The following is a 24,581-nucleotide window of genomic DNA, read 5'->3' on the forward strand; positions in this document are numbered from 1 at the left end:
ATGGCCGGAGCCCCCATGTTGGCCCTCCTCCTGCTCGGGCAGCTCCTGGCTGTGACTGAGATGCAGGTGAGGCCAGGCCGCGGGGCACGGGGCCTGGGTCCCCGAGTGAACCGCCAACTGGGGCTTGGGGTTGGGGGCTTTGAGCTTAGTCGTCAGGGGTACAGCCCAGTCAGTGGACGACCCCCATCCCCTGTGACCTGGGCAAGCGGCCCAGCCCAGGCGACTGCAGCGCAGCCTTGTTGCCCATACCTGCTTCACCAAAGGGGCGCAAGAGCTGTGGGTGCCCTGACTTGCCTCACGAGCGCTGGGATGCCTCAGGATGAGTCCAGGGGCTGCCCCATCCTCCCTCGCCAGCCAGCGTCTGAGTGCTGCTGACACTGCCTGGGACACACAATGTTGCCTTTGTCCCTGCTGGCTCCCTGCGGGCCAGGGGACCAGGGCACAGAAGGCGGATGAAGTGTGCACCAGTGTCCTGCACTCCACAGCCTGGGCTTTGCTGGGGCTCTGAGGTTGTTGGGGGTCGCAGCTCGGGGGCTGCCCCGTTGGGCCCCTGTAATAGCCCCCAAAAGAGGAGACATTCTGTTCCATCGGGAGTGAGGAGCCCGGACCAGTGAGGACCTGCCACAGGGGGTTGGGGAGGAAGGCTTCCTAACCTCGAGTTTCTCCATTTCAGAAAGTGGGACCTCGAGGCCCCCCTGGCCCCCCAGGGCCTCCTGGAAAGCCAGGCAAGGACGGCATTGATGTGAGTTGGGTCCCCTACCCCCACTCATGGGAGGGTGGGGGAGCTCCATGAGCTTCTAGTCTGCCTCTAATCTCCCTGAGCCCCCCGCCCCCCAGACAGCCCAATGGAGAGAAAATGAAAACTTCCCTCTCAGGGTGGGGGAGGGGCATCCTTGGCAAGGAGCCAACAAGGGGTTTGAAACAAGACAGAACTGTCCTTGTTCCTGTGGGGCCAATGGGGAGGGTGGTCCTCGGGCTAGAAATGTGGGTGCTGATGTGTGTGTCTCTGAGTCCCCACCTCTGTGTGGGTGGGGGATGTGGGTCTCCTTGGTGTTGCTGGGGACTGGAGTTGGCCCTGAAGGGGGTGGGGGCAGGCTTTTCCCCAAAGGGCATCCTTTGTGGGTGCCCTAGGGAGGCCAGGGTCAAGGATTGTTGGGGGCAGCTGGACTCCTGCTGCCTGTGCCCCCCAGCCCCCCTCCTGCCCCATGTAAGGCTTCTCACTGCACTACTTCCCTGGTGGAGTCAGTGAGGGGTGTATAAGGAACTCTCCTCATCTCAGCCGGAGCCCCTCACCTTCTGCCCTTCATGGCCGTGCACCTCCTTCCGTCCCCGAGGGCAGGGCTGCTGCTCGGGGTCCTGGACTGGGGCCAGCAAAGCACACTGGTCTCCCCCCACCCCCCAGCCAGACTCCCCTGCTTACGCTGGGCACCTCGAGCACCACACTCCCACCTGGCTTCTGTGCCCCCGGGTTGCCAGGCTGACAGGAACTTCCAGTTTACACTTGGCCTTGTGGCCTCAGCCAAAGGATTCCGGGATGGTGGCTGTCAGTGGGGGTGCTGTCAGAAGAGGCTGTCTGATGGGGGTTCTGGGGTGCCTTCCTGGGACTTCAGGTGGGTGGGTGGCCCCTTCCCCGACCATGTGGAGCTGGAGGTCTCTTGGCACCCTCAGCCTGCTTCCTAAGGCTCTTAGGTGGTGGGGGGGGTGGGGCTCCAGTATTTCTGGGGGGGTGTGCCCCAGCAGCCTTAGAGTGGTTCCCGAATACTGTGAGGGCTGTAAGGTAAGCCCAGCTCTGTCCTTCCTCTGCACACCTCTCTGCCCCAGCCCATTGGGGTGGGGAAAGCGGGGTATGGGGGCGTCCCATCTTGTCTCAGCTGCCAGGCTTTAGGGCTATCTTCTTCCCTGGGGAAGGGTTTCAGGGAGCACTCCTTCACATGTGGGTGTTCTCCCCCTCACCCCACAGGGAGAAACTGGTCCTCCAGGTCTGCCTGGACCCCCGGTGAGTGTCCCCGATGTGGTGAGAGGGCTGGGGGTGGGGTGGACACAGAGAACAGAGGGGTCATTGAGGCCTCTCCCATCCTGCTGGGTCCAGGGTCACCCGAGGGGAGGGCTCAGAGGGCTAGCAACAGGGACCAGAGCCAGGAAGGGGGTGGAGGGGGGCTGTGGGATTCAGGGTGTCTAGGGAGGGTCTGGCTTTTAGGCTGTCTTTGGGCCAGCACCTGGTGGGGTGGAGGGTGGGGGAGGGGATCGACAGCCCTGCTGGTCCACCTGGAGGGAGGTGGTACACTGACCCTCACAGAGCGGGGCTCGTCCCCTGCACCAGTCAGCCCAGGAATTGAGGGTGCAGAGACCTGTCTGGGCCCCTGGGGATCCCGGAGGAACCTACTGGCCCTTAGGTAGGGAGGCTGAAGTGATCTGTGCCCATCCTACAGACACTGCCAATAATTTGAGGGCAGCCTTCCTGGAGCCAAGCAGGCAGGCAGGCAGAGGCCAGGTCTGGGGTTTCAGAGCAGCAAGGAGGGGCTGAGGCCCCAGAAGAGTGGGCCCATCTCAGATTGCTAGTGGTGCCAGGTCAGAAAAGGCTTTTCTTCCCCAGTGAAGGCGAAGGCGAAGGCGAAGGCAAGGGCAAAGGCGAGTGCTCAGGGCCAGCCACCTCCTCAGCCCTTCAGTCCCACGCTCTTCCCTCCCACAGGGACTGAAAGGGGCCCTGGGGAAAGCAGGGAAGCCAGGAGAGGCCGGGCTGCCGGGGCTGCCTGGTGTGGACGTGAGTGTACTGCCCCCTCCCCAGCCCTGCAGTGGCTGCTCCATCCCGGCAGGGCCAAGGGTCAGGTTTTAATTGCTGTCGTCCAGCTGGGCCTGCTTTATCCGCTGTCCTGTAGAAGGCCATCCCCGGACGTCCCCCACAGGGACCCCTGGCCCTTGTCCCAGACCTGCGGACATCTAGTGGATGGCGGAGCCAGCCCACAGCTAGAAGGGAGAGCCTGCCAGCTCCTGCTCAGCCAGGAACAAACGACCATTGTCCCAGCGCCGGCCACACTGACCGTGGCCCCAGTCACCCTGTCTGTTCGCCTGTGCATCCATCTGTCCGTGGTGGGGCTTGAGGCCCGGCCCCACGTGCGTTTCATTAGCCAGGACTAGAGACAGTCTGAGATGCGTGCTGTCCCGTGGGCTTGTCCCCACTTCTTGCCCCCACACCCCCACCCCAGCTGTGGGCACAGCAGGGACAGGTGGTGGGCAGGATAAGAAAGTGCCAGAATAGCCTGTGGCACTTGTTCCTGTATGACCCCGGCCCCTTCTCTGCCTCCCTTTCCAGGGTCTGACTGGGCGGGAAGGACCCCCCGGCCCCAAGGGTGCCCCTGGAGAACGGGTAAGTGCCCCTGGGTCCCCAGGCTGGGCTGGTGGTCTGTACAGCTGGGCATCTCCTTCAGGACATCTGCAGCTGCTGGGGCGTGGCCCTTCTTCTGCGCTCCTCTCAGTGGGATTCACTGACCAGCACCCCAGAAAAGCACCTGTAGGGCATCGAAGGCCCCTCCCCTTGGGCCTCAGTTTTCTGGAGGCAGGGCTTCGTCTCTGCCCCGCACCCACAGAGGAGTTGTGAGGCCCTAGTGGGACTTCAGGGTAGGAAGAGGTTTGCCTACAGGCTGAGCCCAGCCTCTCCCTGACACCCTCTGTTTTCCTCCCACAGGGAAGCCTGGGACCCCCAGGGCCACCAGGGCTGGGGGTGAGTACTGTCCTCTCCTGTGGGTGGGAGTTTGGGGAGGCCCAGTGCCCTCCCCTCAGGCTGGGTGTCGTGTCTGCCCTGTCTTTGCAGCCTCTGGGGCGAGTCCCTGGACTGTGCTCTGTGGGGGAGGGGTCCCCGGAGCAGACACGCATCTCCTGATGGCCCCCCGGGAGCCACCTGCACAGGAAGGGGGTGGGTAAACTCAGGTGTTTCCACGGAGTTGACCTATGTGTTTCTTCGGCAGGGCAAAGGCCTCCCCGGACCCCCTGTGAGTACCAGCCTCCCCCACACAGCCCCCGACACAGGCACACACAGTACCCCAGAGCTGCCCCCAACCCAGAGCCAACCTTAGATGTCCCACAGCATGTGGGAGTGGGGCAGGCTCCTTGGGGACAAGCTCGTCCTCACATCCCAGAGTCCTGTCCCTTTAAAAAAAAAAAAAAAAAAAAACCCATGCGGGCCCAGGACTGGGGTCAGATTCCCCAGGGCTGGATCCGCTGGGGCCCTCAGCAGCTCTCTGGGTGCAGACACTCCCCCTTTCCCCCCTCCAGGGAAAGGCAGGAGTGAGCGGCCTCCCAGGTGGAGTCGGCCTCCGGGGTCCCCCGGTGAGTAGTTATCCCAGGTCCCCCACCCCTGCAGCAGGCTGGGTTAGCGGGCCCATGACCTTGGGACCAGTGACCACCCATGAGCCCACCAGGGGCTCCCATGTCCAGTTGCCAGGGGCTGCCCTCTCCCCCCTTTCCTTCCCTCCCCATTTCTCTTCCTTTTTCCCTCCCCATTCCTGCCCCTCTTCCTCTCTTTTTTCCCTTCCCCTCCCTCCTCCTTTCTCCCCTTGCCCCTCCTCCCTTCTCTTTCTCGCCTCCCGCTTTCTCTCTCTCCCTCCTTCCCCTTCTCTCCCCATCCATCTCTTTGGTAGGTGCTGCCTGAACCCTGGCCAGTGATCCAGGGAGAAGGACAGACCAAGACCAGGCTGACCCTAGCACAAGGCCATGGGTGGGGGAGATGGGAAGAAGCTGGGGCATCCCACGGGAGGCACTGTCTGAGAGGGTGGCTTCTCTTTGGGAGTGGCCAGTCACTTCATCTCAGATGGGAGCTGCTCCTGCCCCAGCTAAGCCATAACCCCCCACAGGGACCCTCTGGACTCCCAGGCCCCCCAGGCCCCCCAGGACCTCCTGGACCTCCTGTAAGTACTGGGCAGAGGGAGTCCAGAGCTCGAGGGGATGTGCTGGGCATGGGCATGGGCACGGCGCCTGTGCAGTGCTGGACTCCTCTGTCCCCAGGGCTCTGATTGGTGTGAAAATTCCCTCACTCCCCAGAGACAGGCCAGCAGATGTGCAACGTCAAGGCTCAGACCTGGCGTCCACCTCTCCCAGGGACAGGGTGGTTTCTGTTGTTGTCATGTGGCCCCAGCACTGGCCACACGTGGAGGGGGGAGCAGAGAACCTACCTGTGGGGGGCTGAAGTGTCCCTGAGTTCCTGGTGAGAGGGAGGGCTGTAGTCTGTGAGTGGGTGGATGACAACTGTGGAGGGAGGGAGAGTGGCTGGTGGAATGGTGTCAAAGTCAGCTCTATCTCTGTTCCAGGGACAGCCAGGGGTCCTCCCTGAAGGTACTACCAACCTGCAGGTGGGCACTGCAGCCATTAGTGGAGGGAGCTGGGGCTGGGGGTGCCATGTGTGTGCATGCATGTGTGTACCTGTGCCCTGTGTGCACGTGTGTGTGTGTATGTGTGTGTGTGTGTGGGACTGGCCTGACCCATGGCCTCAGGGATGCTTCGATGTGGCACCCCACTTGGGGCAGGCAGAGGCTCCGCAAGGCTGGGTGACACCAGCTAGGGTGCCTTCCCATGCCCTCCCCACACCACAGGCCAGTCAGCACTGCCCGCAGGCAGCCTTGTGGAGTGGTTTTCTTGTAAATTAGAGAAAACACGTTAAAAGTTCAGTTTCTCAGTATGTGAGCTGCATCCAGAGGCCTTCCAGCCCCACGTGACAAGTGGGCCACACTGGGCAGCAGACAGAACACGCCGTAGCCCTAGGAGGGCCCAGAGCCGGCCTGTGGTCACTGCGGTGGGAGCCTTTTCACTGTGCAGGGAGAGAAACCAAGGCTTTCTCCTCCCTTTTGTGTGGCTCCTGGTATCAGTGGCACCTCGTTTCCATGGAGCAGGCTTTTGTGTTTGCAAAAGACAGATACCTGCTTTCTCTGAACTGCCAGCCACCACCCCCCCCATGCCTGAGCCGCCGCGGGGGGCGGGGAGGGATCCCTAAGGACCGGAGACCTTGGGCTGAGGGCAGGTGGAGCGGGCAGGGGCACAGGTTGAAGGTGCTGTGGAATGATCTGGAAGTCTCAGGGCCTCTGACACACGGTGCACTGGGTCTGTGCCCCAGAGGCCACTGGTCTAAGGCCTGGGCTCCTGGGACGTCACACCCAAGCTGCTAGAGCCTATTGGGTAAATCAATAGGATGTGGATGCAGGACCAGGGTCCCACCTAGAGCTCCCAGGAAGGGTAGGGGAGGGATGAAGGGGAGGGATGAAGGGGAGAAGGGGAGGGAAGAAGGGAAGGGATAAAGGGGAGGGATGAAGGGGAGGGAAGAAGGGGAGGGACGAAGGGGTGGGAAGAAGGGGAGGGACAAAGGGGTGGGATGAGGCTCCTTCCTTAAAGCAAGTGGCCACCTGTCAAGTGCTGTGGTGAAGCCCATCCCTCTGTGGGCCATTGTAGAAGTCAGAGCTCCTGAAGGAGGAGGCCTCTGAAGTTGGTCTCCCAGGCAGCCTGTCACCCCATGGCCAGCACCAAGAGGCTCATGCTCAGCTCAGCTTCGGGTGGGGTGTGGGCCAGAGCAGCCAGCTGGGCTCCTGTTTGCCAGGAGGGATCTGACCCTCTGTGCTTTCCAACAGTGCCCTGCCATCTGCCCGCCAGGACCCCCCGGCCCCCCAGGAATGCCGGGATTCAAGGTGGGACACGCTGGGAGGAGAGGCAGCCACCTCTACATGCTCTGAGGTGGGGGGTGGTAGGGATCTGGGAGGCCTGGCCCATGTTCCCAGCATTTTCACAGGAAGAGGGGGTTAGCCCCTTACCCTGTTTGGGAGCCCTTGTTCTGTCCCCAGCCCCTCAACACCCTGGTGACACACTGGCCGTGAGGGTCAGAAGGTGGTGTGAGGCTGGGTGTGGGAGGAGAACTAGTGTCATGCGACAAATCTGCCCCACCCTGCCTACCGCCCCCCTCCTACCCCCCTGGTGGGAACCCAGCACCACCTGCCCCTCTCCTTCCTGCCCGCTGCTGTCTTGCCATCTCTTGGGCCTTGGTTTTCCCATCGGGCCAGGCCTGCTGTCTTGAGCTCTTCGGGTGGCTGGATTCTATCCCCTTGGGAGCGGGGGTCTCTGAGGGGCCCGTGGGCTCTGACCCATCACCTTCTGTGTTGGCTTCAGGGACCCACGGGCTACAAAGGGGAGCAAGGAGAAGTTGGCAAAGATGGTGAGAAGGTAAGGCGAGACTGCTGAGGGTGGATGGAATCTGAGTGGACAGAGCCTGGGGTACGCAGAGCCTGAAGGTGGGTGGAGCCTGAAGGTGGGCGGAACCTGAAGTGGGGAGAGCCTGAGGGAGGATGAAGCCTGGATGGAGAGCCCCTGGGGTAGGTAGTGCCTGAGGGTGGGTGGAGCCTGGGATGGGCAGAACCTGGGTATAGGTGGAGCCTGAGTGGACAGAGCCTAGGATGGGCAGAGCCTGAGGTTGGGTGGAGCCTGAGGTAGGCAGAGCCTGAGAGTGGGTGGGGCCTGAGGGTGGCTGTGAAGCAGAGGGGAAGGGGCTGGAATGGAGACCGTGGGTCATGGTCCTGTGGACGAGCATGGTGTTCCTGTGGACATGCCCAGCCACCCTGGAGGCAGGCTAATGTCACTGTGGGCGAGTGACCTCCTCCATGAGCCCTCCCCTCAGCTGTGGCAGCTCAGCTGGGAAGTGGGGGACGTCCCCTGCTGGGAAGGCTGGGGGTAGGCAGCAAGTGGTGGGGGAAGGAGCTGGAAGAGCCCAGGGCCTACCTGCGCACACACTTTCTCATCCCTGTTGCAGGGTGATCCTGGCCCCCCTGGGCCCGCTGGCATCCCAGGCACCGTGGGGCTGCAGGTGAGGCTGGCAAGGGTGAGGAGGGTAGGTGGGAAGCCCTCAGACAGCCACTCCCAAGCGGGAGTAGTTTAAGGCCGAGGGGGCAGTCTGTCCACCTCCAGCGGTGGGGAGCTGTATGGGAACCAGGCTCAGTCCCACGCTCCGGACCACCTACCCAAAAGCTCTGCGGGCCTGAAGCTGAGGCTGAAGAATTTTAGGGCAAACATGGGGCCCCCCAGAGCCAGGCCCCTCACGTGGCCCCCCAAGGCGGGTGGAGGGACAGGCCCTTGGCTGGGACCCTGCATCTCTGCTCTCCTGCAGGGCCCCCGAGGTCTTCGAGGACTGCCAGGGCCTCTCGGGCCCCCCGGGGACCGGGTGAGTCTTGCTCCCCCTTGTGAGGGCTGTGTGCCACCGGCGTCAGCCCTGCCACCAGCACACATATGATCGAGTGGATGTCTGTCCCCGGTGACTGTGGACCAGTCTTCAAGAAAGCCCAGGGGCTTGGGGCGGGAAGCCAGGGGCCTGAACCCTTGCCAGTTCTCAGGTCAGCCCCCAGCCGCTCCCCTCCAGCCGGACCCAGGCTCTGGCAGCTGGTTAGAGCCCCAGGCTGTGGCAGCATGTGGCAGGGCAGGGACTTTCCCAGCCTCGGTTCACACAGTGTCCACGGAGCAGGCTGAGCCAAGTGTCCTTAAGGACCCCCACACCATCGTACAAAGCAGGGCTGTCTGAAGGCTCTTGTGGGCCACACGGAAACGGTTGGGTGGGTGGGGCCCCAGTGGGGGAGGAGGGACTTCAGGACTGCAGGGGTGGAGCCAGTTCTAACCCAGAAGGAAAAGCCTTCTGCGCTAATTTGTCAGAGGGGCTGCACACAGCAGGGGTGCATTGGCTTGGGGGTGCACGGGCATGGGGCACACGTGGCAGGGGGTTCACACGGGGGCGGTGGGGGAGCCTGCATGGGCAGGGGTTGCATGTGGCAGGGGGGTAACACAGCAGCTACCTTCAAATGGGCCGGTTCAGACTCCCCTCTCCTCCACAGGGTCCCATTGGATTCCGAGGGCCCCCAGGGATCCCAGGCGCACCTGGGAAAGTGGTATGTATGTCATGTGTGTGCCATGTGTCGTGTGTGTGTCATGTGTGCACGTGTCACATGTATGTCACGTATGCGGTGTGAAGAACCCCTCTGGCCCGCCCTTGTAGGCTGAGCCAGACCTGGGTCACCTGGGCCAGCACACACAGACAAAGGGCTGCTCCTGACGACCTTGCAAACCAGGGCGAGGGTCCTGGGTGGGGGTGCATTATTTCTCATTACAGATGTAAAGCAGGGCCCCACCTCTGATCCTCAGCAGGGTTGGTCCTGCCCCACTCCTGGGGACACCGGCCCTGCAGTCAGGCCCTGGCTACTCTACGTGGCTGACTGTGTCCTCTCCCCGCTTGTCTCCCAGGGTGACAGAGGCGAGAGGGGCCCAGAGGGGTTCCGTGGACTCAAGGGCGATCTCGTAAGTGAGGGAGAACTTTTTCTCTGCCCTTGTGCAGAGGGTGCGGGGAAGGGGGTGGTGGAAGAGACCACAAGGGGGCATGTGCAGGGGGGGCGCCCCTGCCCAGCACTCTTTGTGCTCTCCTGAAACCGCGCCAAGCACCCATGGCCCACGTGGCACAGGACTCCTGGAAGCTACCAGCAGCTTAGCAAGCTATTGTCCAGGGCAACCACAGTGAGTAGTCAGGCAGAGACAGTGGGACTGAGCCCTGGTAGAACCCTGCCAATGTGGCCCCAGGCGGCCTGGCCAAGGCTGCCCATGGGGAAGCAGGATAAAACAGAGACAGGTGAATGTGTGTTGTGTCCAGAGACGAGCCGAAGTGACAATCCCCAGGCTGGTATTTGCCTGTGGAAACTCCAAGCCAGCTCCCTCTTCATTCTCGACCACACCTGGCCAGTGAGAGATTTGTCTGGAAAAGTGTGGGAGGGATGCTGCGCTGTTTCAGGGTCCAGCCTGCTGTCCCTGTACATGCATAAAGCCAGGCTAGCAGAGTTTCTGCATCCTGGCACATCGCCTGGTGACCGGAGCAGCCTGGTCCCAAGCACTAGGGGCGAGCATGGGAGTGGGTATGGTTTCTCCCTCTGCCTTGGCTGCTTCAGCCGATTGCCGTGTTTTTTCAGGGCAAACCTGGCCCCAAAGGGATCCCTGGACTGGCCGGGCTGGCCGGAGAGCCGGTAAGTGCCATCTCGGCAGCATCAGCTCTTGCAGTGGATCTCCTGGCGTCTTCGTAACAGCTTCCTCCTCAAGATCGATCCTCATCGGGGTCCCAGGCTACACACAGGCTGGCTCGCTGGTGGCTCAGTCTCAGGGCCGATGGTCAGGAGGCCCTGCACTCGGCACCGCAGCTGCTGCCTCGGAGAGGGCGGTGGCTGTTGGACAAGCCCCCACCCTTGTTTGCATTTGCAGTCCTGGGGGTGGGCTTGTCTGCTTTCCTACGGGGCATGTGAGGAGTAGGGGGTGCACAGACATGAGCATCAGAGGGTCCTGGGAACTGGACCCTCCCTGCGCATCCTGGTGGCCAGGCATCCTCGACCCATGCTCCCTCCAGCCCCTCTCTTGTAGAACGTCCTGGTCTGTGGCCCTGAGGGGCGGACCCCTGGGAGGAGCCCTGTCAGATTTCTGTCTCTTGGTTCTGAGACAAGTGACCAAGAGTTGGGACAGGCAGACCTGGGTCCAAATGCTGACTCCTCAGCCTCAGTCTCCCCATCTGTAAAGCAGGAGCTACGTAGAACTTCCCTGGGTGGTGTGAGTGGAAGGCTGCGCGTGGGCCCAGCCACCCCCTTGTTGCTGTCTGCCTGTTCCCACACCTCATGGCCTCTGAGGGCAGCCCAGGGGGCCAGGTGACCACTGCAACCACTTGGCCATGGACAGCCCATGGGCAACTCAGGCCTGGCCAGTCCGGGGGGGGCAGACACAGGGCAGGGGACGGGGAGGCAGCTGTCCAGACTGCGGGAAGGCCTCACCAGTCCCTTCGTCCCCAGGGCATGCCAGGCAAGGATGGCCGGGATGGCATGCCAGGGCTCGATGGAGAGAAGGTCAGTGCGGCTGCCGGGTCCTGCTGAGGGGTTTGCTGGGAGGGAGGGGGAAGGAAAGGGTTTGGCCTGGAGGCCTGGCACCCATCTTCCCCCATCCTCATCACTTGTCCCCGCAGGGAGAGGCCGGCCGAAATGGCAGCCCTGGAGAGAAGGGACCCAACGGGCTGCCGGTGAGTGCTGGGGAAGGGAGTAGGGATAGGCAGGGGCCACCAGGGTGGATCTGGGGTTGATCCCTACAGGACTGGCCTAGGAGGGTAGGGGATCATGCCTGTCCAGGGCCTGCATGGTGCTGATCCAGCCGGGGGCTCACTGAGAGGGAGGGCCCTGAGTGGGAAGTCGGGGAGATGCAGGGCCAGGGGCTCCCTGAGTAGGGGAACATGCTGAGTGAGGGCACTCAGAGCCAGGGAGTGCACTGAGCATGGGGGTGTACTGAGCACCGGGTGCTCACTGAGGAGGGTGCCGCGTGGAGCCTGGGGCATGCAGAGCTGGGCGCTCCTTGTGCACGCTAATCTGAGCACACGTGGCTGTGTGGGAGCAGGTCTTTGTGTTCTCCTGGTCTGCCCCATCCTGGGGTCCCGGAGGGGGGTGATGCAGGGGCTCTGTGGGGGAGACAACCGCCCCCACTGGGCATACTCTGTCCCCACTCTGCATGCTGCCAGTGCTGGGGCTCACAGCTCTGACCGTCACCCCATCCTGGCAGGGACTTCTGGGGCGAGCAGGGTCCAAAGGCGAGAAGGGAGAACTGGTATGTGGCCTTCCTGGGGGGCGGGAGGGGGCAGTGCTCGGTCCTAGGCAGGGGTGCAGGCAGCACTCAGAGCACCCACTCCCTCCGCAGGGCAAAGCTGGAGAGCTGGGAGAGGCCGGCCCCTCGGGAGAGCCAGGCATCCCTGTATGTAACCCCCATCCTCATGGGTGCTGCAACCCCCCATCCTAATAGATACCCCACCCCCCAGTCCTCATTCATACCACCACCCACCACCCCTGTATGTATCCCTATCCCCCATGTCCCCGTACATACCCCAGCTCCCCACATCCCTCTGTGTTCCCCTCGCACCCCCACCTCCTCTGTGGCCCCCACTCACACTTCCCCCTCTGCACCCAGGGAGATGTGGGGATACCGGGGGAGCGCGGTGAGGCCGGCCACAGGGGCTCCGCGGTGAGTGAGGGGCAAGGCCCCAGGTGTGGTCTCCATCTGCACAGGTCGGGGAGGTTTGGTTGTAGCTCACCCAAAGTCCAAGGTGCCCCACGCCCCCAGCCTCACCTTCTGGGTCCCCGGCTGCTCAGAGGTGGTGGAGCCAGGCCTAAGCTGTGGTCACCTCTGGGCCTTCGTGCCTCGGGAGGAAGATGCTGAGGCCCAGCAGCCAGAGGCCCTGGCCAGGCTACCAAGCCCAGCGTCCCCTTCCTAGCCCGATACGGTGACAACAGCAGCCACCTTCCTGGCAATGGGCTCCTGACACTGGGCGTGCCTGACCTCTGCCACCTGCCCACCTCCCCCAGGAGATCCTCCTCCTCCATCCCAGCATCTGGGCCAGACCTGGGCAGCTCCTTCTCTACCCAGCCCCCCTCACCTGTGGAGGGTGTTTCCGGGGGTCCCCTCAGGGCACCCCCACAGGCGAGGGATACCCACTCACACCCACCCTTTTGCTTTTCAGGGGGCTCTAGGCCCACAAGGCCCTCCTGGGGCCCCCGGTGTGCGAGGCTTCCAGGTGGGTGAGGTTCAGGCTGGGACCCAGGATGTGAGCCCAGGAGGGTGGGGCCTGGGCGGGGGAGGGGGCCCTGCCTGGGGCTTGCTGACAGGGGGCTGGGACTGTGTCCACAGGGCCAGAAGGGTAGCATCGGGGACCCCGGCCTACCTGGCCCCCAGGGCCTCCGAGGCAGCGTGGGCGACCGGGTAAGTGGCTGTTCTGGAAAGGTTGACCCACCCCCACCCACACACAACACCTCTGGGACTCAGCAAGGGGGACGGTCACCTGAAGGCCCTGGATGAGAAACTATGTTGTTGGGTCTCCCCAGGACTGGCCACCCGGACCCCTGCACTGGGGGTGCAATGAATGTCCTGGCCACCCGTCCTCGCCCCACCCACCCGTCCTCACCCCACCCACTTACCCATCCTCACACCACCCACCTGTCCTCACACCAAGGCGCTGAACTGGGCCTGACCCCGCCTACATGGTTCTTCATGGTGAAGGTGTCCCCCACAGCAGCAGGCACGGGTTCAGATCCACACTGGGTCCACTCTGCTGAATGAAGACCACGGGGTCCCCCATCAGAGGCCAAGTGATGGCAGTCACAGTCGGTGTGCTGTCAGTGAGCTCCTGGCAGGATGAGGGGATGGGGTGGCAGCTCCAGCCCCCCCGACCCAGGGCTTGAAATCAGAGTGAAATAAGAGAGTGTGATTATCACAATTTGTAGCTTTTCACGGCCCTGTTTGTCTCACAACAGTGGTGCGGCAGGTTCAGTGGGAGGAGGGGGCTGTCCCCATCACAACTGTGACTCTGCCCAGGTGCATAGGTGTGGTGATGAGCCTGGGGCACCATGGGGAAACAGAGCTCCTCCAAGGCCTCCGAGGCCCAGTGCTGCCCTAGTCATCCAGGGAGGAATTGGTGGGCCTGGGGAGAGCCCCGCCACGTGCCCCTGACACTGCCCTGCCAGGCGAGGACAAGGCCTCTATTCAGCTGTCCGCCCAGCCTGAAGGTTCATACTGCTTTCCAGGAAGCTGTGCAGACGTGGGAGCGTGGTCACAGGTGCCCCTTGGTTCCAGGGGTGGGTGAGGACACCACCGCCCTGTGGCTGGATGAATGGACAGTGGGCCCTTTATTAGCCTCCAGGGTGGAAATTCCAGGGTTCGGGGGGCACGCCAACAGCCCAGACCTCTGAGATGGTGGAGAGGAAGGGGGTGCTGACAGCTCGGACACCTGTCTGTCTCCACCCCCCAGCCCCCACTGTCCTGTGAGGGGCACCTGGTTGCTGCATTTCCCTTGGCCAGTTCTCGCTTAGGCTGCTGCCCGAGCAAATGGCTATTTTTTAGTGAATTGTTTTACTGTTTGCTCCTAACCTCTCAGTTCGTGATTGATACGAGCTAGCAGGTGTGAGAGCAGAGGCATCTGTTTAGATGTGAGAACTGATGAACCGGTGGTGCCCATGGTGCCACACGTACAGGGTCCGACTCCCCGTCAGAGCTCGACGTGATGCTGTGGAGCCAAAAGGGGGCGAGGGTGACCTATGGGAAAAGGGCGCGTGTGGGTGCCTAGCAGAGTCTGGGACGTGCTCACAGGCTATCTGGGAATGTGGTTTGGTGTTTGGCTTCACACACGGGGCAGGCCCTTTGTGGCAGGCCCTTTGTGCCGTGTGGACGCAGGAGGCTGCCTTGGGGATGTTTGTTGTCTGTTGCAGTGCCTTGTCTCTGCCCGCAGGGCCCGGTAGGAGCCGCAGGGCCAAAGGGAGACCAGGTGAGAGCAGATGCATCCCATCAGAGGTGGGAATGGCCCAGCAGCTACCCTCCCCCCGGGACTCTGCCCACCTCCCCAGCCGCCTTCAGCCTGTTTCCAGAACCCTGTGGGTGGCTCCCTCTTCTTTCAGTTCTCATCCACGTGGTCTTTCCTGTTCATTCCTGCTTGATCACTGTCATTCCCCCCCGCCCCCCCCAGCACAGTGACAACAGCTCTGGTTACCCAGATCCCCAGTCCAGGGCACCAATGCCTGCTCTGGGGAGGCATGGGGTCGATAGGAGCCCCAAGAGAAGGGCATCCCTTCTGGGAGGGAACTCGGTAAGGATGGCAGAATTTGGGCTCTCGTCCAGTCCGCTGGAGCAGATGAGATGCAGTTCCTTCTCTGCAGGACATTCTCTCTAGAAACCTCCGGGTGGGGGAGGGCCTCCCGTAGCTGCTACCCTGCTGGCACCTCAGCTTCTGCTTCCTTGACCCCAGGCAGCGCTGCTGGAGCTGGCAGAAGGCCCTGTTGTTGGGTGCTGTCAAGTTGGTTCCGACTCAGTGACACCATGTGAGAGCAGAACTGCCCCTAGGGTTTCCTAGGCTCTACTTACAGAAGCAGATCACCAGGTCTTTCTCCCGTGGAGCTACTGGGAGGGTTCAAACCACTGACCTTTTGGCTAGTAGCCGAGCGCTTAATCATTGTGTCACCAGAATGCTGAAGTCAGTGAAAAGGCAGGTTCCAGGTCCTGGACTTCTGGACTCATCTGGAGATGGATTTTTGCCAGCCCCCAGGCGGCTGTCACACACCCGAGGTCTGAGTTCAGCTAGCTTAGGGCAGTCAAGCTGGCTTGGGGACAGCTCCCCCTAACTTGGGGTGTCCTTTCCAGGGCATTGCCGGTGCCGACGGCCTTCCTGGGGATAAAGGAGAGCTGGTAAGTGTGACATGTTGACCTTCAGCAGCTTTCTTGAACTGCTGAAGGTGACGAGCCACGCTCAGTGGGGCCACCTACAGATCCAGGTGAGAACAAGGAGCTGAGATGCTATCCACGTGAAAGCCACGGCCACAGGCTGTCCCTCTGGGCAAACGAGCCGGGCCTGGCAAGGGAACTGACTGTCCAGTCCCCAAGCAAAGGGCGGGAGGCACACTTGCACGGCCCTGGCCCGCTCCTATCCAGGGGCCCACCAGCACCTGCTCTTGAGTGGTAACGCTGCTTGGAAAGGTCACTCCATCAGGACTTTCAGCATGAATTATCCCTTGTTTTCACTAAGAAAATCATGCTTCCGCAGAGCTAAAAATCATATAAAATAAATCCTTGTGATTGGGTTACATTTTTCACGTTGTGCCACCGTTATTGCTATACCCTTCACATTCCCCTTCTAGAGGTGGCTGCAGTGGAACCATCGCTGGGGCTGGGGGGCAAATGATGTTTCTGACTTTGGAGTACCCAGGCTGGTTAGCCCTGTAACTAAGCCTCCCTTTGAGTCTGGACGAAATGGAGAACAGCTTATCCCCAGGGATCCTGTCTCTGGCAAAACCCTCCTAGCCCAGTGCAGATTTTGCTATCTCCAGCCAGGATAAGCTCAGTTGTGCATGGGTGGAGTTAATTTTTTGATGCATTCTCAGACCATCTTGACAAACGGGACCCTGGGAATCAGGAGAAAACCTGGCGCAGCCCCACTAATCTGATGGGGTGGCGAAGGGACAGTATCTGCTCCAAGCTGGGGAACCTGACCCTCAGCTCTCAGCTACTTCAGTGGTCAGGCTGATTGGTGGGGAGTGTCACCCTTCTGTTCTCGCCAGCTCTGTGACCGCACGACCAGGTCTGTAAGCCCACGGGTGTGAACAGAGCTGCGTCCAGGGCCCATCCTAACCCAAACCAGCCCTGGGGCGGGGCGGGGGGGGAGTGTTTCCCTGAGGACACAGGTGGGAAGCAGAGCTTCAGGACCAGACATTCATCTCAGCCTCATTTTTTTTTTTCTTTTTGTTATGTAATATTTTATTGTTTTTGGTGAAAGTTTACACAGCACTTTGGGTTCCCATTTAACAATTTCTACACATTGTTCAGGGACATTGGTTACATCGTTCATGGGGTGTCAATTCTCATTTTTTCCACTCTGGTTGTTCCGTTTCCATTAATCAAGTTTCCCTACCTCCCTGACCTTCTCATCTTTGCTGTAGGGTAAATGTTGACTGTACTCATATAGATGTTTTTTTGCCTCATTTAGAGTAAAAACAACAGGTAACAAAGTAAATGTATAAGAAAGTACCATTTAAGTAAATAACAAGTAAAAAGAGAGTGTTGCTGTTGTGTGGCCTCGAGTCGATTCCGACCCTCAGTGACCCCATCTGACAGAGTAGAACTGCCCCACAGGGTTTCCTAGGCTGCGATCTTTACGGAAGCAGATCGCCAGGCCTTTCTCCTTCGGAGCCACTAGTGGATTTAAATCACCAACATTTCAGTTAGCAGGCGAGTGCTTAACTGCTGCGCCACCAGGGGTCCTTAAAAAGAGCATTCAAAAAACCCAAAACTATTGCCGCCGAGTCGATTCTGAGTCGTAGAGACCCTAGAGGAGAGAACAGAACTGCCCCATAGGGTTTACAAGCAGCAGCTGGTGGATTCAAACTGCTGACCTTTTTGGTAGGCATCCTTCTCTTAACCACTGTGCCATCAGGGCTCCTAGAAAGTGTGTAAGTACATATAATACAATCAGTGATATAAAAAAATGTACGTAGGAGAGAAGAATAAGTACAATGACCATCGTCAATGTTTTGGTGAAACCAAATCATAGTTTTATGGATGACTTCTTGTCTGTTTCATTTTTTAACTTCAGAAAAATTGTGGTGACGATATACCCACCCAAACGTCCACCATACATCTTCAGCACCCACAGTGCAGTGACATTGGTTACATTTCTCACGTTGTGCCCCATTACTGCCAACCTTTTCCAAAATATGATGCTTTGTGTTAATTCACCCTCAACTAAGAAAGTACTACCCTGGGCCTTGGTGGCTGATCCCCTTCCACCGCCGCAGCCACACACAGGACATCAACGTGAAGCCCTTTTCTGTTTGCAGGGTCCCAACGGGCCTGTCGGAGCCAAAGGCATGGTGAGTGCTATGGGGTGCTCTGCCCCGTCACCCTGTGGTGGCGATGCCAGGACCTGCAGCCTGCTCAAAAGTTTGGCCCCTGGTGGGGGGACAGGATAGCGGCCCCAGCAGGGGTCTGGCCTCTGACCGTTTCTCTGCTCTTCCTGTCCAGTCTGGTGACAGAGGCGAGCTGGGCCCCAAAGGCATCCAGGGTCCCAATGGCACCAGCGGTGTTCAGGGGGTCCCAGGCCCGCCTGGCCCTGTGGGCTTCCAGGGGCTCCAAGGCAGCCCTGGAATTACGGGGAAACCAGGTGTTCCGGTGCGTATCTCCTTGGCTTTTGGGGGATTTGGGTGTTTTTTCTAAACCATCAGTTACCTTTCAGAGTGTGACGAGGGGCTGTCTGCTGATGGGTCTGTGGTGACTTTTAGGGGAAAGAAGCCAGCGAGCAGCACATTCGGGAGCTGTGCGGGGGCATCATCAGCGGTGAGCGGGGGATGGGCGTCTGGGCCTGGGGTTCCCGGCTACAGCATCCTAGGCAGGCACCGCTCTCCTCCATCTCCCCAGGCAGGCCCCGCCCCCCAACCCCCGCCGTGGGGGCTGTCAGTGCCTGACCACTGCACACGGCCCTTCTCCTCCTCTGCCCGTCTTCCCCCATGTGCTGGCCGTGCTCCTGCCTGCCAGCCCTGGTGGTGACCCCTCGCCTGTCCAGTCTGCCCTGGCAGCGCCCCTTCCCCCATCCAGTCTGCCCTAGCAGCACCCCCTTGCCCGTCCAGTCTGCCGTTTGTACTAGACGAGGGTTTGTTCACACGTGCCTGGCACATAGCAGATGTTCCAGGTGATGCTCAATCACAGAAAACAAGTGTGCCCTTGCGCCTTTGCATGCATTTCCCAGGGAATTCCCTGAGGGGCGTCTTCTGCCCCCACTGGTTCACGGGGTTGTAAGCAGCTCCTTTCCAGCCCTGTGACTCGCTCTGTGGAACACTTACTTATTACACACTCCCAAGTACGTGCAACTGTTTACAATCAGTAAGCGAAGACCTCCTGAGAGGCAGGACAGGTATTTTTAGGCTTCACATGAAAACGTTTATGACGACCCTCACGCGGTAAACGCTCGCATCCTTCTTTCCCAAAGAACAAATCGCACAGTTAGCCACTCACCTGAGGAAGCCTTTGGCGCCAGGATCCATAGGGCGACCCGGTCCAGCCGGCCCACCGGGCCCCCCGGGGCTCCCTGGCTCCACTGGCCACCCTGGTGCTCGAGGGCCCCCTGGATATCGCGGTCCCACTGGAGAGCTGGGAGACCCTGGACCCCGAGGTGAGTGAGTTGGCCCCGCGACACTGTGTTCTGCGGGAACCACGGAAGCCCCCAGACATCCCTTCCGTCAGGAAACTTTGCAGACCTCTCCCTCCCCGTGACAGACATTCTCTGGAGGTCCAGCAGGAAAGAAAACCCCGGGGAGAGTTAGGGCCCTAAGGCTTCCACGTTGCCTCCTCTCAGGCTGTCTAGGGTTCATCCAGCACTTTGTGTTGTTCTAAGAAATGTTATGAAAACTCGAGCTGTCTCTAGAAGTCGCTGAGGTGTGAGGTGCCCACCTCCCCGTCACAGTTAATCCCCGTTAAGCCGGCAGGTACTGGAGGACTTTTAAATCATGTGGTAGTTTCCTCAGATACCATCAGAACATTTAGGGGAGGAATCATTTAAAAACCTGAGAAATGAATAACAGGAGTCCCATTTATACTCCGGAGAAAGCTGGCAGTGTATGGAAATGTCTGTTGCAAAAGGCAAAAATACAAAAATCAGAAATGTTTGTAGTATTTTAAGGACTATAAAGAACCAGAGAAACCTTAACTAGAAAAGATGAAAACTACTGGGCGCCTAGCGATTGGTGGCCCACACAGCAGCTGAGACTTCATCGATCCTCAATTACTGGGAATGCTTCGGGGTGTGCCCAGATATAAATGGGGGTGGGGAGAGGCGGGCATCCAGAAGCACGGATAACACACAGCTGTGTGAATTTGCGGACACTGACATTTTCCAAAATGGCCTTTACAATTTAGACAAGCCGTTTGCCACTGTAAAGCCAGCTTGCCTCAGGGCCCAAAACAAGGACTTGAAGCTTGGCTCCAGGCAGCATACCTCCACGTTGTCAATTCTAAGTTACTGAAGTAACTTTCTGCTTGTGAAAAATAACAAGAAAAAAGTTTCTAAGAGAACTGTAATTCCATGGATTCCTTTGTCTTTGAGACTAAATTCCATTACTTCAGCAGGTGAAAAGCATTCCATATAGAGATTGAAGAATTTCACCACTAGAGGGCAGACATGCCCAATTCACCTCACCATTCCATCGGCAGTATCCACCCAAATGAACTGTCGACAGCTCCATCTTTCCTTAGAAACTTTCAGTTATGGCCTTCTCCAGGCCTCTCCTGCTGGTATAAAGCCACGTGAGGGGCTGCTGAGGTCCAGAAAAGGCCAAATAAGATTTTTCTTACATAACCTAAAAGCCTTTTGGCGTCAAGTCGATTCCAACACATAGTGACCTTATAGGACAGAGAAGAACTGCCTTACAGAGTTTCCAAGGAGTGCCTGGTGGATTCGAACTGCTGATCTTTTGGGTTAGCAGCCACAGCACTTACCCACTACGCCACCAGGGTTTCTAATAGGGATGTGAATTCCTTCAAGACTTTTGAAAAGAAAAACTCAAAAACAGCATTAATCAGCTTTATTGGTTCTCCCAACACTAATTAAACAAAGTCAAGGCTACCACAGAAGGCGCAGATGGACGCGTGCACATGCCTGTGCAGAGGGTCCGGGCCGACTCTGCCCAGTGCTTCTCCCTGTGGGAGGCTGGCGCCGTGTTGAGCCCAGAGGGTCTGGGCCGACTCTGCCCAGTGCTTCTCCCTGTGGGAGGCTGGCGCTGTGTTGAGCCCAGAGGGTTACTGTGAGAACAGATGAGGTCTTTACACAAGCGGTGGAGCACGGCGTAGGCAGTCACATGGGAGCCAGTTACTGGGGGCTTCTGTCTCCCCTCCCTGGGAAATTAGAAAAGCAGTACTGGGCAGGACCACCCCACGTTTACCAAGGACACCCCAGGTCAGCAGCCTAAGTCTGAACCAGCTGCTCCTATGTCACTGAGGTCAACCTCACGTTGGCATGAGACGCCATTTAGCTCAGTGCCCACTGAGGAGGCCAGCTTGCAGCTCTCCAGCCACGGTTGCCACTCCTCACCTGCGGTCCACGTTTGATGGACAGGTGAGAACTGGTGGTAGCCACAGGGTGCTGCTACTTCTGGCTTCTGGTCGATTTTAGGAGGTAACAGTAGAAGGCTGAAAAAGGTATGCTGCAAAGGCTAAGCAGAGGGAAGCTGGTGGCACTGTTGCCATCAGGCAGAGGCTCTCAAGCTTAACCTGCAGCGTGTCTGTGCACATTCGAGTTTCAGGGTGCCAGAGCCTAATTCCAGAGGGACTTGTTTGCGTCTAACGTCACATTGTCAGAACAAAGACTGGCGAATCTGCCATCAAAATGGAAGGCTTTAACGCACCTCTCTCCGTAATTAAGGATCGAGCAGAAGAGGACAAGGAGAGAAGATTTGAATAATACAACTAGAGGGGCATTTTAGAACACCCGCTCTGAGGCAAAATCGACTCAACGGCAATGTTTTTTTTTAAGTAACTCCTGGGTCAAAAGTCATATTTAACAAGTATGAATATTTTGAACAAAACCAGAATCCCATCAAAAGTGCATGCCCACATCAGCAGTCAAGGAAGAGGCTGATGACGCTGGTTACGGGTGGGTGCAGCCTGTCCAAACCCGTGGAGCTCTACGCTGGTGGGGCGTGTTCTCAGGATGTCTGAATGCTTCAAGACAAAGCTAGAGAAAAGTAGTGGGTGCCTCCTTTTCCAAGAGGTGGTGTCAAGCACCGGGTGCAGCGTAGTTGATGATACTGCACCAGGAATCTCTTTCTTTAAACCTGGTAATCAATATTCTGACACATGTAAATGCTCAATGTCTTTTGGCAGGAGACCAAGGTGACAGAGGCGACAAGGGCGCCACTGGTGTCGGCCTGGATGGGCCCGACGGAGATCAAGGGCTCCAAGGTATGAGGCTGCTGTTGCCGCGGGGCTGTTTTCTCGGCATCCTTCCCAGAGTTTCGTAGCTTCACACGGGAGTGTCTGCCTTACAGATGTGTCTCCTTTTCCTGTAAAGACGCCCTTTTTCCTTCGGGCAAAGCATTCTTAAGGCAAGGTTAGGAGTTGTTTTAGTAACCACTTCCATACCTGAAACTTTAATCAGTAAACAGACCCTCATGTATCTATTTTAGTGAAAGAGATTTACATTCTATTTACACCCACCCAGTGACTATTTCAGTTAAGTTCTCACTGAGTCTTCTCTTCGGTGACCCACATGTACCCTGGATATTTACATTTTTGAAGTGTCGACCGTCAGTGCTTTGTCAAGAAGGGCGGAAGTGTCTCTGTCCCTAGCAGAGGCCACCCCGCCCCAACTGTGTCTGGTCCCCTGTGCCTTTTTGGGGACATTATTCTGGATCATTCTCATCCACACACAAATCCTCTGAGTGTGGGGCTCCTGTCGGGGCACGGCATGGGGGCAGGGAGGCCTCTGCCTCTACACCCCCCGCTCTTCTCCCCGCTGCCTCCTTGGTATCCTCCTGAGCTGCTCCCCTGGCCCAGCTGCATCGCTCCAGTTACCTCTTTTGCTGGCCTAGTGCTTCCTCCCTGAGCCCCAACGGTCAAGCGCCCCAGGCCGGGGCGGCATCTTGGGTGATGGCATGCCCGGGAGTGAGTTTCAGTGCCATCTTTGGGTTGAGGGTCCTGTGGATGCCAGCCTCACAAACCGACCCCAGTCAGGGCTTCACCACCCACCACCTGGTGCAGGCACAGCCCTCCCCACCTGCACGGTTCCACTGTCGTCCATCACCAAAGCCTCTCACAGCCTCCCACCTGGGGTCTGCCGTCTTCTCCTTCCCACCCCAAATCCGTTCTTCACCCAGTAGCCAGTCAGACCTTCGTAAATTGGCCACACTGCGGCACAGGGTCACCCCCTCCGCCTGGCCCGTCAGAGCTGCGCCTCCAACTACCCCATGCACCTCCCCTGCGGCACTTGTCCTGGTTGTCCTCACGCCTGGGCATGCGCCCCTTGGCCCCTTCTCAGAGTTGAGAGATCAGCTGGCAAGAGAGGGCTGGGGACGTATGTGAAAATGGAGGAAAGTAGGACTAGGCCTTGGGCTCATACTGCATCAAAACTTACCTCCCTCCACGGTCTGTCTCTAGGTCCGCAAGGGGTGCCTGGCACTAGCAAAGACGGTCAGGACGGTGCTCACGGTGAACCTGGGCCTCCTGGCGATCCTGGCATTCCTGGCGCGGTGGGTGCTCAGGGGACTCCCGGGATCTGTGACACCTCAGCCTGCCAAGGAGCTGTGTTAGGAGGGGGCGGGGAGAAGTCGGGCCCTAAAAGCTCATAAAACACAACATGAGGAGGTGAAATGCCACTGACGGTTGAAGTGACGCCTCCGGGAGGTTTCCTACACGCTCATTACGTCTGGAAAATCCTCCTGGCCTATCGCCTCAGTGTCTTCAATGGTAGCCGACTGGACACTGGTCCCTGAGAGGACCCTTCATCAACTGTTGTCCAAAGTATCCTGCCTCTACATGTACTTACAGTGGCCCATTCATCTGTGACGTCATACCTTGAACACAGGCCCTATGTAATACAACAGTAAACCCAACATTGGAGAGGGATGTAGGGTGTATATATAAGAAATTTTGTACAATTTCAGGAGATCAAAAATATTCAGCAACTTGTTTACATAGCACTGTGTAAAGACTATGATAAAATCCCAATAAAGTGATATCTTCAATCTTCAGATGACTGGACACAGTATAACAAGAAACCCTCACACCTCTTCTTTCCAGAGACCTAGTCTGAGTCACCTACGTCTATCTGCGTACAGACTCACAACTGTCTCTGACTAACAGTATTTATTGAAGGTGACTCTGTATTGGAGTCAAGCCTATTATTATAACTGTAATAAATAAAGCCACTCATTGGAAAAACTCGGTTCCAAACACTACAGTTTATTACACATAAAGTAATGACTCTCATTTATGGACAAAAGTAGGTTTAAAAGGAGTCCCTGGAAGTATTCTAGCAAAAAGCTCTAAAACAGCACTGCATTTTGTGGTACAGTACAATACGACTGGGGATTACTACAGGCGGAGCTATATAACTGAAATGAAATAAAATTGCCAAACTACTTCTAGTTAAGAACAATGTCACTTGTTCCAATTGCTAAGTGGGCATATTTAAAAGGTAAATAAGTAAAAAGCAATGCACCCTTTAAGACTAAACCAATTACAAAGGATGTTAATTTTTTAAGTTATCATGTTAAGAAAACATGATGGAGTCAGACAGATAATTGAAAAATTACTTACTAATTGGTGTCAAGATGTCTTCACCCCCAAATTGTCTAGGAGGACATTAACGGGTAAACATTCTGTTCTAGATAAATATTCTTACAAAATGTGCTTTCAGAGTCCCTACTGGAGTCCCGTCAACTTGAGCCACGTGACTTTGGCGTTCCGATCAGGGCAGGGTACGGGCCGCAGGAAATGCTGTGGGTCACAACGGGGCGCCGCTGACTTCAGAAGAGCCAGTGTCCAGTTCAGCTCACTTCATCTCCAGAGCTGGGCTGCTCTGTAGACTTTCCTGGGCAGGACATGTCACCAAGGAGTCGGGTCTGGTCAACTTTAGCCTTCTGCCAGTTTTCCCACAGAAAACACTCTCAAATTCCTAAAGTCGAGAAATGATCAGGAATGTACCAAATTCCTAGACACGCCTCATCCAAGAAAGCTGCTCTCTTCAAAGGGACAAGAGTCTAAAGTGAGAGCCAAGTAAAGTGCTCCAACGTGGAGCACACAAGGCATTGGTGACTCACAAAGTGACGTCACAACCTGGTAAGAGGGCAGGGAGCCAGACATTTTCCCAAATAGCAAATCCATTTCACATGTATTTTGATTTAGTTTTTCCAGAAAATTCTCAAAACGTCTGACCACACTGTGAAGCCTGCTTGTATTTTTTAAAAAGCAGCCATATTTGTGTATTTTTTCAAAAAGGTCTTAATTGTAGCTGCTGGGTCGGGCAGACCACCCCTGTGCACACA

The 24,581-nt window shown here is 58.0% G+C and overlaps 2 protein-coding genes across 7 annotated transcripts in view; one reads left to right on the forward strand and one right to left on the reverse strand.

The window, feature by feature from the left end:
* Nucleotides 1–22,883, forward strand: COL9A3 (collagen type IX alpha 3 chain). The gene is made up of 32 exons (XM_064276322.1): nucleotides 1–66; nucleotides 674–742; nucleotides 1,961–1,996; nucleotides 2,690–2,761; nucleotides 3,311–3,364; nucleotides 3,683–3,718; nucleotides 3,963–3,986; nucleotides 4,270–4,323; nucleotides 4,848–4,901; nucleotides 5,301–5,342; nucleotides 6,609–6,665; nucleotides 7,141–7,194; nucleotides 7,778–7,831; nucleotides 8,132–8,185; nucleotides 8,847–8,900; nucleotides 9,253–9,306; nucleotides 9,966–10,019; nucleotides 10,827–10,880; nucleotides 10,997–11,050; nucleotides 11,581–11,625; nucleotides 11,716–11,769; nucleotides 11,983–12,036; nucleotides 12,533–12,586; nucleotides 12,700–12,771; nucleotides 14,294–14,329; nucleotides 15,199–15,243; nucleotides 17,388–17,420; nucleotides 17,572–17,718; nucleotides 17,829–17,883; nucleotides 18,533–18,715; nucleotides 21,421–21,498; nucleotides 22,693–22,883. Exons 1-32 carry the CDS (start codon nucleotides 1–3, stop codon nucleotides 22,881–22,883), a joined length of 2,043 nt encoding a protein of 680 aa, XP_064132392.1.
* Nucleotides 20,108–24,581, reverse strand: part of TCFL5 (transcription factor like 5) — a 20,386-nt gene continuing 15,912 nt past the window's right edge. Inside the window, exons 6-8 of one of the 6 annotated variants that reach the window (XM_064276326.1) lie at nucleotides 23,854–24,211; nucleotides 22,670–22,825; nucleotides 20,108–21,619 (exon numbers count right to left, since the gene is read on the reverse strand). In XM_064276326.1, coding sequence (XP_064132396.1) covers nucleotides 24,089–24,211 — 123 coding nt within the window. In that variant the 3' untranslated portion in view covers nucleotides 20,108–21,619; nucleotides 22,670–22,825; nucleotides 23,854–24,088. Of the gene's footprint in view, nucleotides 23,123–23,853; nucleotides 24,212–24,581 lie in introns of all 6 variants that reach the window. The other 5 variants (XM_064276324.1, XM_064276327.1, XM_064276328.1 and 2 more) reach the window with 5 other exon arrangements.

This window comes from Loxodonta africana, chromosome 24, assembly GCF_030014295.1.
Source record: "Loxodonta africana isolate mLoxAfr1 chromosome 24, mLoxAfr1.hap2, whole genome shotgun sequence".
Lineage (NCBI taxonomy): Eukaryota > Metazoa > Chordata > Mammalia > Proboscidea > Elephantidae > Loxodonta > Loxodonta africana.